This window comes from Plectropomus leopardus, chromosome 10 (genome assembly GCF_026936395.1).
Source record: "Plectropomus leopardus strain MGB_pleo_1.0 chromosome 10, ASM2693639v1, whole genome shotgun sequence".
Taxonomy (NCBI): Eukaryota; Metazoa; Chordata; class Actinopteri; order Perciformes; family Serranidae; genus Plectropomus; species Plectropomus leopardus.
Window position 1 is genome coordinate 19596756 of NC_142185.1, and position 15025 is coordinate 19611780.

A 15025-nucleotide genomic window follows, 5' to 3' on the forward strand; every position below is an offset into this window, starting at 1 on the left:
CGATTCTCTCGGAGATTATGTTTGTATAAAAATCAAGAATTTGGATTTGATAACCTGATTTCTTGCATTATGATAGTCTGTTACAATTTTATAAGGTCAGGCTGTATGTTCCAGCTAAAGCACTTGTGTGGTAATACGTAATGGAAGTCAACATGTGTGTTGTGTTTTCGTTCTAAGATAGGCTACTTCTTGAGTTTTAGTGAGGAGACCTGAGCTTGAGCAACTGTAGATTAATCAATAATCATAAACGATTGCATCCTAGCTCTCTAAATTAGGTGCCTTGAGATTTCTAGATTTTTGCCTACTTAGTGTGAACATGATTTAGATTTTTATTAAGGATTGTTTTTTTCTTTGGGTTATTTTCAGGGTCGTGATGTTTCGCAGCATGTAGAGTATGATTGTTACAGGTTTGGTTTTTTTTAAAGAGAAATAGAAAGGTTGAGGCATGATCGGTCCCTGAGGGGTACCTTGCATTTGACTGCTATAAAGAGGTGGTCTCCTTTTTTAATTGTGTGTACCCACACTTGTCACAGTGACCAGAACAGAGGAGCTGTCAGCAGCCTTTTGCTGAAGAAGAAACCAAATGGCTCTCTTTGTTTTTCTTTTAAACCAAACTTAAATATCCTGCAGGTTACATTTTCCACCTGAAACGCTCTGCTAAATATCGTGCACACTGTGCAGTGAGGCACTATGTGCACAACTAAGAAATCATATACAGGGCCCCTGTGAAGAACTGCCAGCCCTCAGGAACTGGATGTTTTATACCAGATGATATTTGTATAATCAGTGTCACGGTCTCTCTTTGTGTAGAGCACTTTACCTGTGTGGTGAAGATGTTGTACAACCTGCAATACACTCAAGCTCTGGCTGCTCTCTCAACCAAGTTCAGTCCAGAAGAAAGGCAGGCCTGGAGCACATCTGGAGCGCTCAAGAAGGTAAAAGTGAAATCATGTTGAATTAGCCTGCTTCATATTGACATGCTGGTGCAAACTTAATTTAAGTGTTTCCTTGTGTCATACACACAGTAGGTCTTTATTCCTTCTCTCTTATCACTTAGCACAGAGGCTTCAGTGATATAGACAAGCAGATAGGTTCACCGGAGGTCATGACCTCACTAATAGTTATGTAATAAGCTGCCCATCACTTCATTTGTATTTTTTTTTCTTTTTGGGATTTTCTTTATTTTTGTGTGATGTGCACAAAGTGCCCATCCCTTTACAAAGTACTAAATGTACAGTTGCAGCAATGAAAAGTGTCATCTAGAATAACAGGTTATATTTCAGCTCTGTTTTAAACAACATTTTCTGCCCTTTTCCCGCAAGCTTTCCAAACATATTTATTTTATTCAGCCAAATAAAACCAACTGAGATAAAATCTCATTTCAAGAAGGCAGCAAAGTAACATCGCGTGCATGTCGATTACATGCATGGCAGAGGCAGAGCAGGTCGTCTTCTTCCCGAAGATTGGTGGGTCGATCTTCAGTCTGCATGTTGCAGTATTCTTGGGAAAGATACTGGACCCCTTATTTCTGTGGAGCATCAAGCAGCCCTTTTGTGAACGGGTGAATGTGGTTATGTAGTGTAAAAGGGCTTTGGTCCGAAGACTAGAAAGGCACTATATAAGTGCAAGTCCATTTACCATACAATAACATACAAAACAATAAGTCATAAATGGTATCATTTAAAAACTACATCAAAACAATGTATGCATTGTATAGAGATAATGCGCAATGCATACAGACAAAACTATAGCTATTTTGTGCAAATGCAAATTAAGAGCATATGCACATGGGTGACCTGACGAGAATGGCCTTGCACATTAAAATAGCCTAAGTTTGAAATAATTTCAAATCTGCCATAAAAAATGGTTTCCTTCCTGAAGCACTCATTTTTCATTGTCATCTAACCAAAACAAAATTAGCTTAAATGAATGTCATTTTACTAAAAAAGTGCATCCATTGTTGTTGTTATTATTGTTATTATTATTATTATTACTACATTGGTATTGTGCTTATTTCTGGGCTTGTATTAATTTTGTGATGTTGCTGATTTGTTGGTTTTCATTTAGTTCTTGTGTCGTTTGCCATCATGAGCCTCTGAAGTCAGTAAATGTCTGCATATCCCTTAACAGTCTGTTAAATTTCATAAAGAGATTGGTTAAAAAAGAAGGTTGTACTGTAAAGATAATGGACCAGCACTTACGGCAGCATAAAATCTTAAAGTTCTGCTGAAATGCTCGCGTAAAGAGAACCCTCTGTATTTTCTGCTCTCGGTGCAGTTTCAGCCAGCTGGGACATTTTCAAAGGGTGTTAAGAGTCGACATGTATCCCCTGCTTGTTGAATCAGTTGTATCCTCCAATTGTTCCCTAGAAGCAGTTTGCAACAACAGTAAATCACTGCGTATGACTTAATATTGAGATGAATCGAGCCCCTTTCGGTTTAATTTATGTGATTTCCACAGTCGATCTTCATTATCTGGAAAAGTGTGATTGCTGAAGAGTGTTGCATTAATTGGCTATCTGTCTTTTGACATTCAAGCCAGCTACTCACTAATACAGATTTAATGGACTGAAGACAAATAGCCGAAACCCTCCCCTTTAGGGTGTTTCTATCCATAATAGAGGTTTGGATTAGTACCTTCCTCCTACACTGTCATGAACAGCAGTGCAGTCGTTCACAAACTGACATTAAGATGGATTTCAAATCCACAATGAGGACGGCATCCATATTTGGTCGAACGCCATTGTAATGAAATTAAAGTTGTTAAAAAACATGCGGCCTGAACAAAGATCAGAGCCTAGAGGAAGGGACTTGGAATTCCTTCCCTATAAATCTATGACAAAGGACGGCAGACGAGATAAGACTGCTGTTTTATATTCTACCACCTTCAGCTTGATAAATGCATGCAGCCTTTCCTCTATATAAAATACTAGCCAGACCAGTTGAATTTTTATCAGAACACACATTCAGTAATGTCTCCACCACTTATCAGATGTTACATTGTAAGGAAAGAATTATTGTCCTCTGCTTATTCTGCATAAGTCATTATATTTTACAGTGCGGCACATTTTCTACCCAGGAGGAAAAGGAGGATGACTAGGAAGCGAAGCCCTCTGATCTGCATTATATATTCTGATATGTGACAGTCATATGCTTGAACTTTGACAATAGATCGATAATGCCTCGAACATTTTATTTTACTTGTATAGTTTGATAAGGACAAAGCAAATTAGCGTAGTACAACATCAGCCTGCTACAAATAAGCTGTAGTAACTGATGATTCACACACAGAGATTATAGCTATTGCTGGTTTCCTTCTCCTGCCCCTAGTTAGACTTTCATAAAAGAATTTAGAAAAAGAAGATAAAAATATTGCATACAATAATATGCCTACAGTAGCAGTTATGGTGAAAAAGAAGACAAAGGGTAAATAATTACATTAAGGTTACATAGTACTACAACATACAGTTACAGTAAAAAAAAGAAGACACAAAAGTAAGATATCAAAGTTACATACAGTTGCAGTTACAGTTACAGCTTTATCCAACCTTTAAAACTTTTGTTAAAAATCCTAATATCTCATGTTAATTTTATGTCAGTTGGTAGTGTGTTCATCATTCGAGAGCCGTTTATGGAAAAAGCTGACTGCCCCAAGGAGGTCTTACAACGTGCGACTGTACAACTGCCACTTGCAGTGCCCTCGGTGTTCCTACCACTATTTTGCCTGCTGATACATTTGCATTAAAAAACCTGGTGCTATGTTTTGCAGGCATTTAAAAACCATTTTGAGGGACGAGAAATTTTAATTTCTATGTTTTTTTGTCCTTGGTGACATCACTTGTGTCTTGGCCAGAAAGTTGCATTTGAACACATGGCAAAGACTATAGCCAACAGCAGGTGTCGGTAGGCTGTATTTTTTTATTAAAAAAGGGAAACCCAAAAAGTGACAGGACAGATTCGAGATGCTAGTCAGCTCATTAACACCACAACCTAATGTTAAAAGAACAAAGGATATTTACTGTGCACTAGCGAAACATTAACACAATTATGATCAGCGTCTGCTGAAGAGCTCAGTTGGTTTGATCTTACGCCCTCTTGACATAAGACATTTGTTTGCTTTCCTCACTTCCATTTCTTGTCTCACACACTGAGCTAAACGGCGAAGGACACACTACAAACACTAGTGCGATGGCCAACTAAAGGCTTGGTGTGTCAGAGCCCTTAGATAAGCATTGAAAATACTTTTTATAGAGTGAGTTTGGTGATGAGTTTCAAAACCTGGAAAGTTAGTTAACATATCTGCAATTCTGGTTCGTCTCAATGTCAACAATTTTTTTTGAATGGGTTTTTTGTGAAATGCCTGAAATAAGGTCTGTGGTTAACACAATCTGAAGACTTTAACATTCTGCTCTGCAACATAAGATATGCCATTAAATACCCCACTCATGAAGTTTTAAGCTGTTACATGTTTTGAAAAATGGTGGTTGCCAATAAGTTTCTCAATGAGAAGTCCACCTTTACAGCCTAATTGTTGTTTATAGCCCAACTTTAGCGTTTTTACTTCTGGCAATTGGATTTACAATATAATTATCAACTTTTTTATTGCCACAGAGATGTTTTATGCAACAATAAAAAATAAAATTTTAAAAAAATCTAGGCTTTTTGTCAAGGGAACCGGAGCAATCCTAAATTCCGCGTTGGCTGACAAATAATACTTTGGTTTAACATTTTCACCTTAATTCAGCTTAAACAGGGAATAAATAAATCAGAGTGTCTGGTGACTGCCAGAGGAGATTATAAGCATCATTGAAGTGTAAATTTTGGCTTTTTTAATGTTTGATTACTTAATGTCAACGGTTTGATTTTCTGCCACAGAATGCTACAAATGCCGAGACATCTTTTGAAGCACTGCTCAGTCAAGTTATCAGTGAGCTCTCAAAGGACAAGAGTGTCTACAAGGTGAACGCTGAAGAAACATCAATGGTGAGGCACTAAAACGACTGTTTAGCACTTCAGAACATAACTGCCTTCAGGATGGTGCTCTCTCTCCCTCACTCTTGTCTTTGCGCTGCTCTTTTTCATCTTCTTTTAAACAATGAATTGGCCATTACCCTGAGAGACCATGGTCTAATATCTCCACTAATCTCCAGGGGAGATATACATCACAGTGTTATCAGCAAGCGGTTGGCTGGTTATTGATCAAGTGTTACTGTTGTTTTCCTCTTCAGTTGATCTCCAGTGTGTGGTCCCCACAGTCTATCGAGTTCAGCCTTCAGCAGTTCTGCCTGCCCTTCCTGCGTCTCTCCTGCCTCCTGCAGCATCACCTCTACGGAGACAGCCTAACTGGCTGCCTGGTATGTTTTATCATAAATGTCGTTCTACCCGCTGAAGCTTCCCGACCTTGGTATCCTTGCAGCAAGAATGTTGAATGTTGCTGCTTGTTGTGTCTGCATTGTTGTTGTTTGTCACATGATGAAGACATGAAACTGACATGATTTATGTCTCAGTAAGATAAACACAAGGCGTTTCAGCACATTGGTCAACTAGAATTCGGATCCTTTGACAACTCATTGATCACAGGTGTTAGTAAAAGCAAAGAGTCTGTTTTGAATCACATGCTATTCATGAAAGGTATGACATAAAACTTGGGTATGCAATGTGCTCCATCTGCATAGTATGTGGATTTTGTGTATGCAAGACATGTCTGGATGTATACCAGATTTGCAAGAATTTCTCAGTCTGTGTTGTGAGCTTACTGGACAACTGCCCCAAAATGCATTGCAGATCTTCAGACTTTTCAATAGTTGACTTCAAAGCAGATGTTTTAAATAAATAACTGTCGGACAAAATAATCATGTGTAATGGCGAGTGACTCTGAAGTACAGATAAGAGGTAATATGCGGGAGCTCACCAATGTAATGTACTATAGAAAAAAATGATAAAATATATAATAATTTTAATTTAGTAGTTTGGAAAAGTAAAGTGCAGGGGTATACTTCAAAGTGAACAGTCTGTCAGTAATGGCATACTCATTTCATAATTAAATATGCGGTACATAATGATTGAGTATGTTGGATGGAGTATGTTCATATGCAGTTTCCAACACAACCAAAAAAAAAGGGACCTCACCCACTGTTTTCTTCTGTTTGTGTGTTCTCAGGAGGAGGAGGAGTTCCCGTCCTTGGCTGTGTGTTTGGGGCTCATACCCTCGGCCCCTCAGCCTTCTAACATCGTGCACAGTGCCTCATGTCTGACGTGGGCGGTCAGCGCCTTTGACTTGGTGACGCAGTGGTGTGCTGAGGTCACAGGGCTCTCTCAGATGCAGGCTGAGCAATCATTGGTATGTGTTTGAATATATAGACATATATCTTGTGACAGTGCTATTTATCCAGAATCTTCTCTTGAAAATCACAGAGAACTATCTGGATTTTGTTCATTATTGCCAGTTCTCTTAATGCAAAATATGTTTAGCGCACATAATTTTACTCATGTATTATTGTACCTTGAAAAGGGTTATTATGTTGCCCTATCAATATTTTAAGCCTTATTACCCACGATTCATAAAAAAAACACAGCAAGTATTTACCAGTAAAATCCCATGTGGATGAGATGTCCAAAAACGTTTGAAGCCATAAAAAATATGTTAACTCTTATTTAGCAGTCATAAATCCAGTATGAGTACTTTTGCCTCTTTAACAAACTAATGCTAATTCCCAGTGGGTTTGAATTGAGGACATATGAGCATATTTCAAGTGGAAAGTTGAGCTTTTATTGGCTTTGGAGTTTGAATTCACTCTCTCCAATCAAATATTCAAACCATGTATTTTCAACTTGATGTCCTGTAAATCATTCATGTAACTCAAGTGCTGTTGACACTTGAAATTAGTTTCAACCTTGGTTGACAAGGTCCGTAGCTGTTAAAGTCTCTGAGGAGAGTGACTGCATAACTAGCCATGTGTCGTATGCCCTCGTCAGTCAGTTGCAGTAACCTTGAGTGTTGTACAGCATTTGGTGAAAACGTGGAGTGTCTTGCATGTCAATTTAGGCGCTAATATTTTGAAAAAAGCGTTATTTATTGTTATATCTTTGAGCTGAAGGATGTCATAAAAACTAGAAAAGTTGAGACCTGGTGAATTTAACATTTAGAAATGTCTTTTTACTGTGAGTTTTTGGAAGACTTTGAGGACAAAGTGTATTAATGACTCTAGTCCACAGTAAATTTATAGCCTGATTTCAGTGAATTTTACATACTTCTGTCTCCCTCTGAAGACCTTGCTTATCCAGGATCCCCAGTGGGCAGCTCCCCGCCTTCTCCAGCTACCTGACAACTACAATATCATCTTCCAGTACTATCACAGGAAGGCCTGCACTGCCTGCAAAAAGGTGCCAAAAGACCCCGCACTCTGCCTCGTTTGCGGCGCCTTCGTCTGTCTCAAGGGCGTCTGCTGCAAACAGCAGGGTATCTGTGAATGTGTTTTGGTAAGTTGATTTGTGCTTCAGGGGAATATTGTTATCTTTTTCTTTGTTTTTTGTTTGTTTTTCTCGTTTCTCCATGTGAAGTTCAGCACGACCTTATTATACCTAATTACAAGCTGTATTTCCATGGCTGTTTGACAGAATTTATTTTTTTTTTTAATTTGCAGCACTCCCAACATTGTGGTGCAGCTACAGGCATCTTTCTACTGATAAATGCCTCAGTCATCATCATCATCCGTGGACATCGTTTCTGCCTGTGGGGTTCTGTTTACCTTGATGCCCACGGAGAGGAAGACCGAGATTTACGGTACGACACATCAAACACACACAGTCACAAAGGCCACACAGTATTATATATAGTGAACCTAATGCAGTTAAAACATTTTAACGTTCCTGTGTTGTGTCCCAGTTCCACTATACTTGTTTATTATATAAATTATGTAATTATTGTCAAAGTATACTATTTTAGCAGGTAGTGTACAAGAAATGTCTGTGCTTCTGCCATTTTTTACTGATGCAAAATGTTAGTATAGACTGAATTACGATGTTTGCTTACATAAACTTTGATGTAGAAAACCCTGTGTCTTTAACATAAAATTAAACAGCGCTTAGCAAATTCTTCCTCAATTGGCTCTTTTTTAGCCTCTTTAAAAGGCCCAACAAGTGTGTAAGTTTGTGCTAAATTTACAAGACTCTTACCACTTTACCTTGCCGTCAGACAGCCCTTTAGGACAGGGAACTGAAGCCATTATCTGTGGAAAAATCCCCCAAAAACCCCCAGTAATTTTACTTTGCAAAACACGGGAGTTACAGGTCTACAGCGACTTTGATTGACTAGTGTGTAAGGATAATCAGAGAAAAATTCCAAATGTAGCACACACTTACATACATTTATTTTAGGTGACTTAAATATGTTTTGCTGCGTTCCCCGTCCACAGCACTCAAAGATGCTAGCATAGAAACAAAGTACATAAAATAAGCACATCAGTAACGTCAGTTACAGCTGAAAATGTCAGAAATAAATATGTTTTTGACTATTTCACGTATTCCTGCAATTGACTCCAATTACAAGGTGTTTAGCTGAAAGTGATTTTTTTCGATAGTGTGCTGTCACGTAGATTCGGTTTGTGCAGACAGATTTCAAAAAGGGTCTTTTAGAACGCCACCGTTATCTAAATGTCACGAAGACCAAATTTCAAAATCAACTTTTTGTCTAACTTTTCTCATTGTGAACAGCTCCTTTAGTGTCTTTGTGAATTGCACTGTAGGACAATGCTGCAACTCAACAGCACACTTAAAAAGTCTGAATGCATAAAAAAACGTTATGATGATTTTTTGATAACACATTGTATGTTCTAAGTACATTTAAGCTCTCAAGTACAAACGCAACATACGAAAACCCTTCTTACAATTGTGATCTAGCATAAAATTGAGACAGCTCTTTTTAAAATACTTGTTGCTGCAGAGAACACAAACACAGCTCTCACTCTTGTTTTCCCCTCTGGCCTTTTTTCCAGCCGTGGCAAGCCGCTCTTCTTATGTGAAGAGAGGTATCGAGTGTTGGAGCAACAGTGGGTTTCACACACCTTTGATCACATCAATAAGCGTTGGGGGCCTCACTATAATGGACTCTAAGATCTTCCAAAGTCCACTGAAAACAGCAACCCGTGACTGAGAAGATTTTTTTTTCTAGCTTATGTGTCTGCCTCGATCAAAATATTTGGGAACTCTTAACGTGATAAACACAAACATCCCAGTGAGGGTATTGCTGCCACAGCCTTGGTTTATGTGAAGTTTGGTGTACAATCATGCCTAAAGATTAACACGTGTGTGTGTTTAAGTGATTTATTGTGTGGTTTTCAACAGGGAAAAACAGAATTTGGTAAGATCAAAGTCAAAAGCACAACTTTGCCCAGAAATTCAATTGGTGTGAAACAGGCTTCTGAAGTCTGTTGTATTTATTTGGGTTTAAAAAAAAAAACCATATATATATCAAGTGCTGAATGTCCCTGCAAAGTTTGATTACTTTTTGCACCATTTCTGATGATGTTAATGCATATCCCTTTTATTTATCGAAATATGCTCTGCTGTGCTGGCATGAGTTTCAAGCTCCTGATGAGTGTAGCGATGTTATTGCAATGTGCACTCATTGTCTGCTGACATGTGAGGGGAGGCAGGACGAGTCCACCCATCAACACACTAGAGTTTTTTTGCAAACAAGCAAAGGCTCTTTTTATGGGTCTAGTTGCAATCCATCCTCAGGAATTTCTTTTTTTTTTGTTTTGTTTTGTTTTTTTGCTGTTTAAAATAAGTTTTAGATATTTAAATAAATGCTGCTGCTCATTGTTCAAGTAATTTTAACTTTTGTGAAGATTTTTTTTCTAAGGTTGTGCTTTGAGTTTATGGTAGATGGCTGGGAATGTTGACTCAAAACTCACTTTAATGTTTGAGGTGGTATGCGGTCATCTCATTACGCTCACTACAGATCTTGTAGTCCTGCCCTATTGCATAGAGCTTTTCATTTCTGGTTGGTTCTGAAGAAAAAACTTTATTGCCAACTCTAACACAGCTAAAGCTACCACCGATCAATGAATCATAAGATTAATTATCATTTCTCCACAAAAACATTCATCAAAACACTTAAAATTTAAAGTACCATACATTTTTAAAGAAACTGCACAGATATGGTGTCCCGCTGCACTTGCAAACCTGAACACCATATGAAAGCAGAAATACTATATTGGTTCTGTCAAAGTCGTCTCTCAAGTTATGAAATTCAATTAAATGTGGGGTTGCTTTTGAGAAGAAATGTCGATACTCTTCATCCGTCTGTGCTCTCAAAAAAAGTTTTTCCCTTTCTGCTTTTGATTGTCGAGTCCTAACTGCAGTACAGAGCATTTATTGTGATGACTATCCCTTACTTACTCATGCATCATATAGTTGTGATTTATAGTTGCATTCCAACATTTACACGATTATCAGACTTGAGTATCCGTTATACACTGTGCATGACATCCTTTAAGCCACCATTATTTAAGTGTCTTAGCTACTTCATTTTCTGATTAACATCTTTTTTTTTTTGTCTGGAAGAGAGGAAATTTATCCAGTCGTGCCTGCAAGATTTTTCTTTTTTTTCTTTTCGAGTGATAAACAGCGCACTGCTGATATACCCGACGTCTGGTTTTGAAATGCTGGGCCACATCGTGCTGCATCGAGGAATCTCTAAAGGAACAAGTTAACACTTGAAAAACCTTCCTCTTGAATTCATGCATGTTGCTTTTCTGTTTACTGAGTTTCTCCTCTCTTCTTTATTTTGCAGTACCCACTTTGTAAATGACCGCAACCAAATAGCCAATGAGTAATGGGTGTAAATTGTAACTGAAAGCTCTTGTGTGTTCTCCTGTATGAAATGAAGAGAGAATACAGTACATTACTGTAGGTGCTGACTCAAACTTTCTGAGTTTGACCAGAAAGTGTGACTTGGACATTTAATGCAAAATGTAACATATGTGAATAAAATATAAACACACTGATTTGTGTCCTTTTGCTTGTTTTACTACTAGTGGGCACTTCACTGTAACTGCTCCTCATGTACACCGTAGGAGAGCAGTGAGACTTCACTGCTTCCGTCAAAGTCCTGAAACCGCAGTGCTGTAGGAAAGAGCCCCTAAACCAAGATCAAACTGTGTCCCAGGCCTGTAATTGGTTTGGAATTAACAATGTTTTGAAAAAGTTTTGATTATACATTGTTTTGGCTGCTTAAACATTTCTATGAAACAATTGCTTGTTTAAATTAACAAGAAATAAATGCAAACAAACTATTCAAAATTGTAGCCCAAACACGTGAAATTAAAACGACATCTACAGGATCTTTGGTAAAATATAATGGAAAAGTTTTGAAAATGTATTGGTAAAAATGCTTGGAAACCTTGTTTATTTCCAGTATGTGTCAGTATGTATATATGTGTGAATGTATAAGTGTGCCATGAAAAATGTCCTCATAAAGTTATCAAAAACATTGCAGAGGTGAATTTTATATGCAGGAATTTTCCTTGGTTTGGTATGAAGCAAAAAAATACAAACGTTAAGGAGCTGACATCAACTTTATTTTTTCATTTTGCATAGAAAGTTACTACACTGAGGTTTAATCCCCTTTTCAAAATCCTGTGTCTGTCACCCTGCTCTCTCAATTTTTTTCTAAACCACAAAAATCATACTAAATACATTACTGTGAGGCTAGCTGTCTGGCTGAGAATGTGAATTTAGCTGTGGATTTTGCTCTTACCTAAAAAAAGGCCAAAGAGGAGCATAATTAGTAGTACTATGCTGGCAGAATTTATCATCATGGCCAATGTAATTATTTCCCAGGTTATGTTTTGGTTACCTTAGTTCCCAGATGTATGTATAACGCAGGAAATTTTACTTTATGCGGAAGAATATCCTGAACCCTCTTTTATTGTCCTCCCCACTTCACAAAATAACTCCTTTTGGTAATACAACATTGCAAAACCCTTAATCTTCCTGTCATTTTGTATCTACATGACCATTAGGAATTATTTCTAGCTGGTAAAACTGAAGTAATTTCCAAGAAATCTGACTGACATGAGTGTTAAAGGAACAAGAGAGAAAAAAGAGGACTTCATGCTATCTTCTCAGCCCATAAAGCTCAAATATTACTCTCTGTAGTGACCTTTCTGCGCTCTAAATCCACTGATGTGAGCTGTAGTGATACAGACATCCACCTCTAAACTGTGTCCACCAGGGGTCTCAGTTCACTGGAGCTCATCAGATCACCTCCACAGACAAATCCTGTGACCTTTTTGAATGGATAATGTGATGATGTACCAGAATACAGCTGTGTAAAAACAGGATAAATATTTTCAAAACACAGCTCATCAGAAACCACTAAGATCAGTGTGTGCCAGCTGTAGGCAGGTTGGTTTTAAGCCTTTTTAGAGCAAAAACACGGTTTAAGCAGGCCATCAAAAAGTCTTGAAATATCTTAAATACACTTTTAATAAATATTTTGCCCCAAAAGTTATTGATGAATAGTCTTAAATTTGAATTTGTAAGGTGTTCCATCTTTTCATTTGTTTTTGTCAAAATGAGTCCAGCACTTTGTGTAAAATTCCACATTTCTGTTGTTACAAATATTTAAATCTACCACTAAAAAAAACACCTTTTTAAATTTATAGGATAAATTTAGGGACTTTACTTTTCTGAAGTGAAGCCACCAGCATGTTTTAGGCTACCAGGTGCCTTAAAGTCTTGACTTATGCTATTGTGGGCTACCTAATAATATTACTGACACTTTATAGTATTTTTTGTCACTTTAAATATTAAAGATAATGCCGTGAGTCCATGTCAGCAAACAGGCGTGAAAGAACAAGAATTTCTTTTTTTTAATCAATAGTTAGTTCACATGAATGACTGAGTGCGTTAATGACTGACCTGATAAATGGATTTAACCATTTAGAAACACAAACATGACTCTCATTTTACCTGAACGGGTCATTGGAGTGAGGTAGAGGTTCTTGATATGATAAAAGTTTGTCAAGTATTTTACTTTGCAGCATACTTTGTTTATAGAAATATAGCAGAGATGCATTACAAGTTTTAAAAGTAACACTTAAGGTAGTCTTTCGTAGGTAATATACCGACATGTCAAAAATGATCAGATTTTACCCTACTTGCACATCACTGTTGGCAAAATAATATCCATATTCCTGGACTTTTGTACCTCAGAATGGAACCACGTATATTTATGCTTACCTGCAAAGGTGTGCCAAGTGTGTAGGAAAACTATGGTGGCTGTCACGAAAAAGGGACTGGCCAAGTCTAAAGCGTTGGCCTTCTGGGCCACTATAGAAACAGCATGGCGTCCTGCAGGTTTTTGATCTGTCCCTGCAGCAACACAGCAGATTTAAATGATCAACTCATCATGAATACCTGAAACTGCCTGATGACGGGCCAATCATTCACTTCAGCTATAGAAATCCAAAACATGCAGAACAAGTAAAAGGCCTACTAAAGGAGAGCTTTGGGAAACACTGTTTTAAGGTAATGAAAATATACCATAACAAACACCATATTTAAATGTGCACAACATAATACTGTCTTTTTACTTTAGAAATGCACTTATCTGTAGGCAAAATGTAGATTAACCTAACTCACTCTAAACACTATATCAATATAAAACCCACATCTGCACAGGAATAATGGTTACATGCTTTATACCTACCTGCATACCTATACTTACCTGCAAGTCTTGAATAGAAAAGTGACTTGTCCAAAAAAGTTTCTTAAAAATAACCTCACAAATGTCTTAAAGAACTTTAAATTTAAGTGTCTTATACCTGTAGATGCCCTGCAGAAAAAGCTTGATTTATTTCAAATACATGGCAAGAAGGCAATAAGCAAGGAAAGGAGAAACGAAAGTTATCAAGAAATAAGTAAAGAATATATATATATATATATATATATATATATATATATATATATATATATATATATATATATATATATATATATGAAAATTACCTAAAAAAATATATTCTTTAAGAAGAAAGGAAAACAAGGGAATTACCTCAAAAGAGTGCTTTTTTAATTGATTTTTTTTTTTTTTTAACAATTTTGTAACATTTTTAAATATGTAATTATGATAATCATACATATAGTTTTCCCCCAGCTCCCCCCTGGACATTTTTACCTTTAGAAGAAACGACCTCAAAATTATTAAGAAATAAGTAAAAAGTAAATGAAAATTACTTGAGAAATATTTATTTTTTTTAAAAAAAGAAAAACAAGGAAATGACGTCAAAATCCTGTTTTTTTTTTAATTATTTTTTTATAAAAACAATTTTGTAACATTTTTAAATAGGTCCTATGTAATTATGATAATCATACATAAAAAAATAATTTTCTACACATTTCTTGCAAGCTGTGGAACATTTCTTATGAAGTTTCTAAAAGCCTCTTTTCCCACGTTTGTGAAAGAAATTTCCACAGGGTTCAAAGACTGAAATACTTTTTTCAAACTTTATTAACAATTCATGAAATACAGAGTTAGTGCAATTAACGGCTTAAAGATTACATTAACAACTGAAAGACAAATAGAAGTAACAGAAAATAAATACATTAACAGAGATTAAGAATAGAGACAAAAATCAATTAATAAATAAAAAGATTAAAAAAAATAAATACATAAAATAGAAAAATAGATTATAATATAATGACAGTAGTATTAAGTAATTGAGGTACGCCAGGGGACACATGCAAATAAGTTAATTTGGATTAAAGATATTGAAGTGGGAGCAGAGATTCATAGTTTTAATAGCTTTCTTGTTTTTAGCAGAGGATATGGATTTGAAATATAACTCCAGTTCTTTCATAAATACACAAACAAAAATGGGCTTTACTTTGGCAAATTTGCACTTGTGGATGTAAAATTTTGCAAGAACTAAAATGAGGTTAATTAAAGACTGAAATACTTCACAGAGACAGCACGAGAAACGTGACGTCGCTCCAGGTTTCAAAGGGTTAATGACTTC

At 36.6% G+C, this 15025-nt stretch overlaps 1 protein-coding gene across 2 annotated transcripts in view; it reads left to right on the forward strand.

Moving 5' to 3' along the window:
- Window positions 1-11008, forward strand: part of ubr3 (ubiquitin protein ligase E3 component n-recognin 3) — a 57962-nt gene extending 46954 nt beyond the window's left edge. For both annotated transcript variants that reach the window (XM_042494429.2, XM_042494430.2), the window contains 7 exons: window positions 811-935; window positions 4875-4982; window positions 5228-5353; window positions 6160-6339; window positions 7269-7478; window positions 7643-7782; window positions 8993-11008. In XM_042494429.2, the coding sequence (XP_042350363.2) occupies window positions 811-935; window positions 4875-4982; window positions 5228-5353; window positions 6160-6339; window positions 7269-7478; window positions 7643-7782; window positions 8993-9110 (1007 nt within the window). In that variant the 3' untranslated portion in view covers window positions 9111-11008. The remainder of the gene's footprint in view (window positions 1-810; window positions 936-4874; window positions 4983-5227; window positions 5354-6159; window positions 6340-7268; window positions 7479-7642; window positions 7783-8992) is intronic.
- The last annotated feature ends 4017 nt before the right edge of the window (window positions 11009-15025 follow it).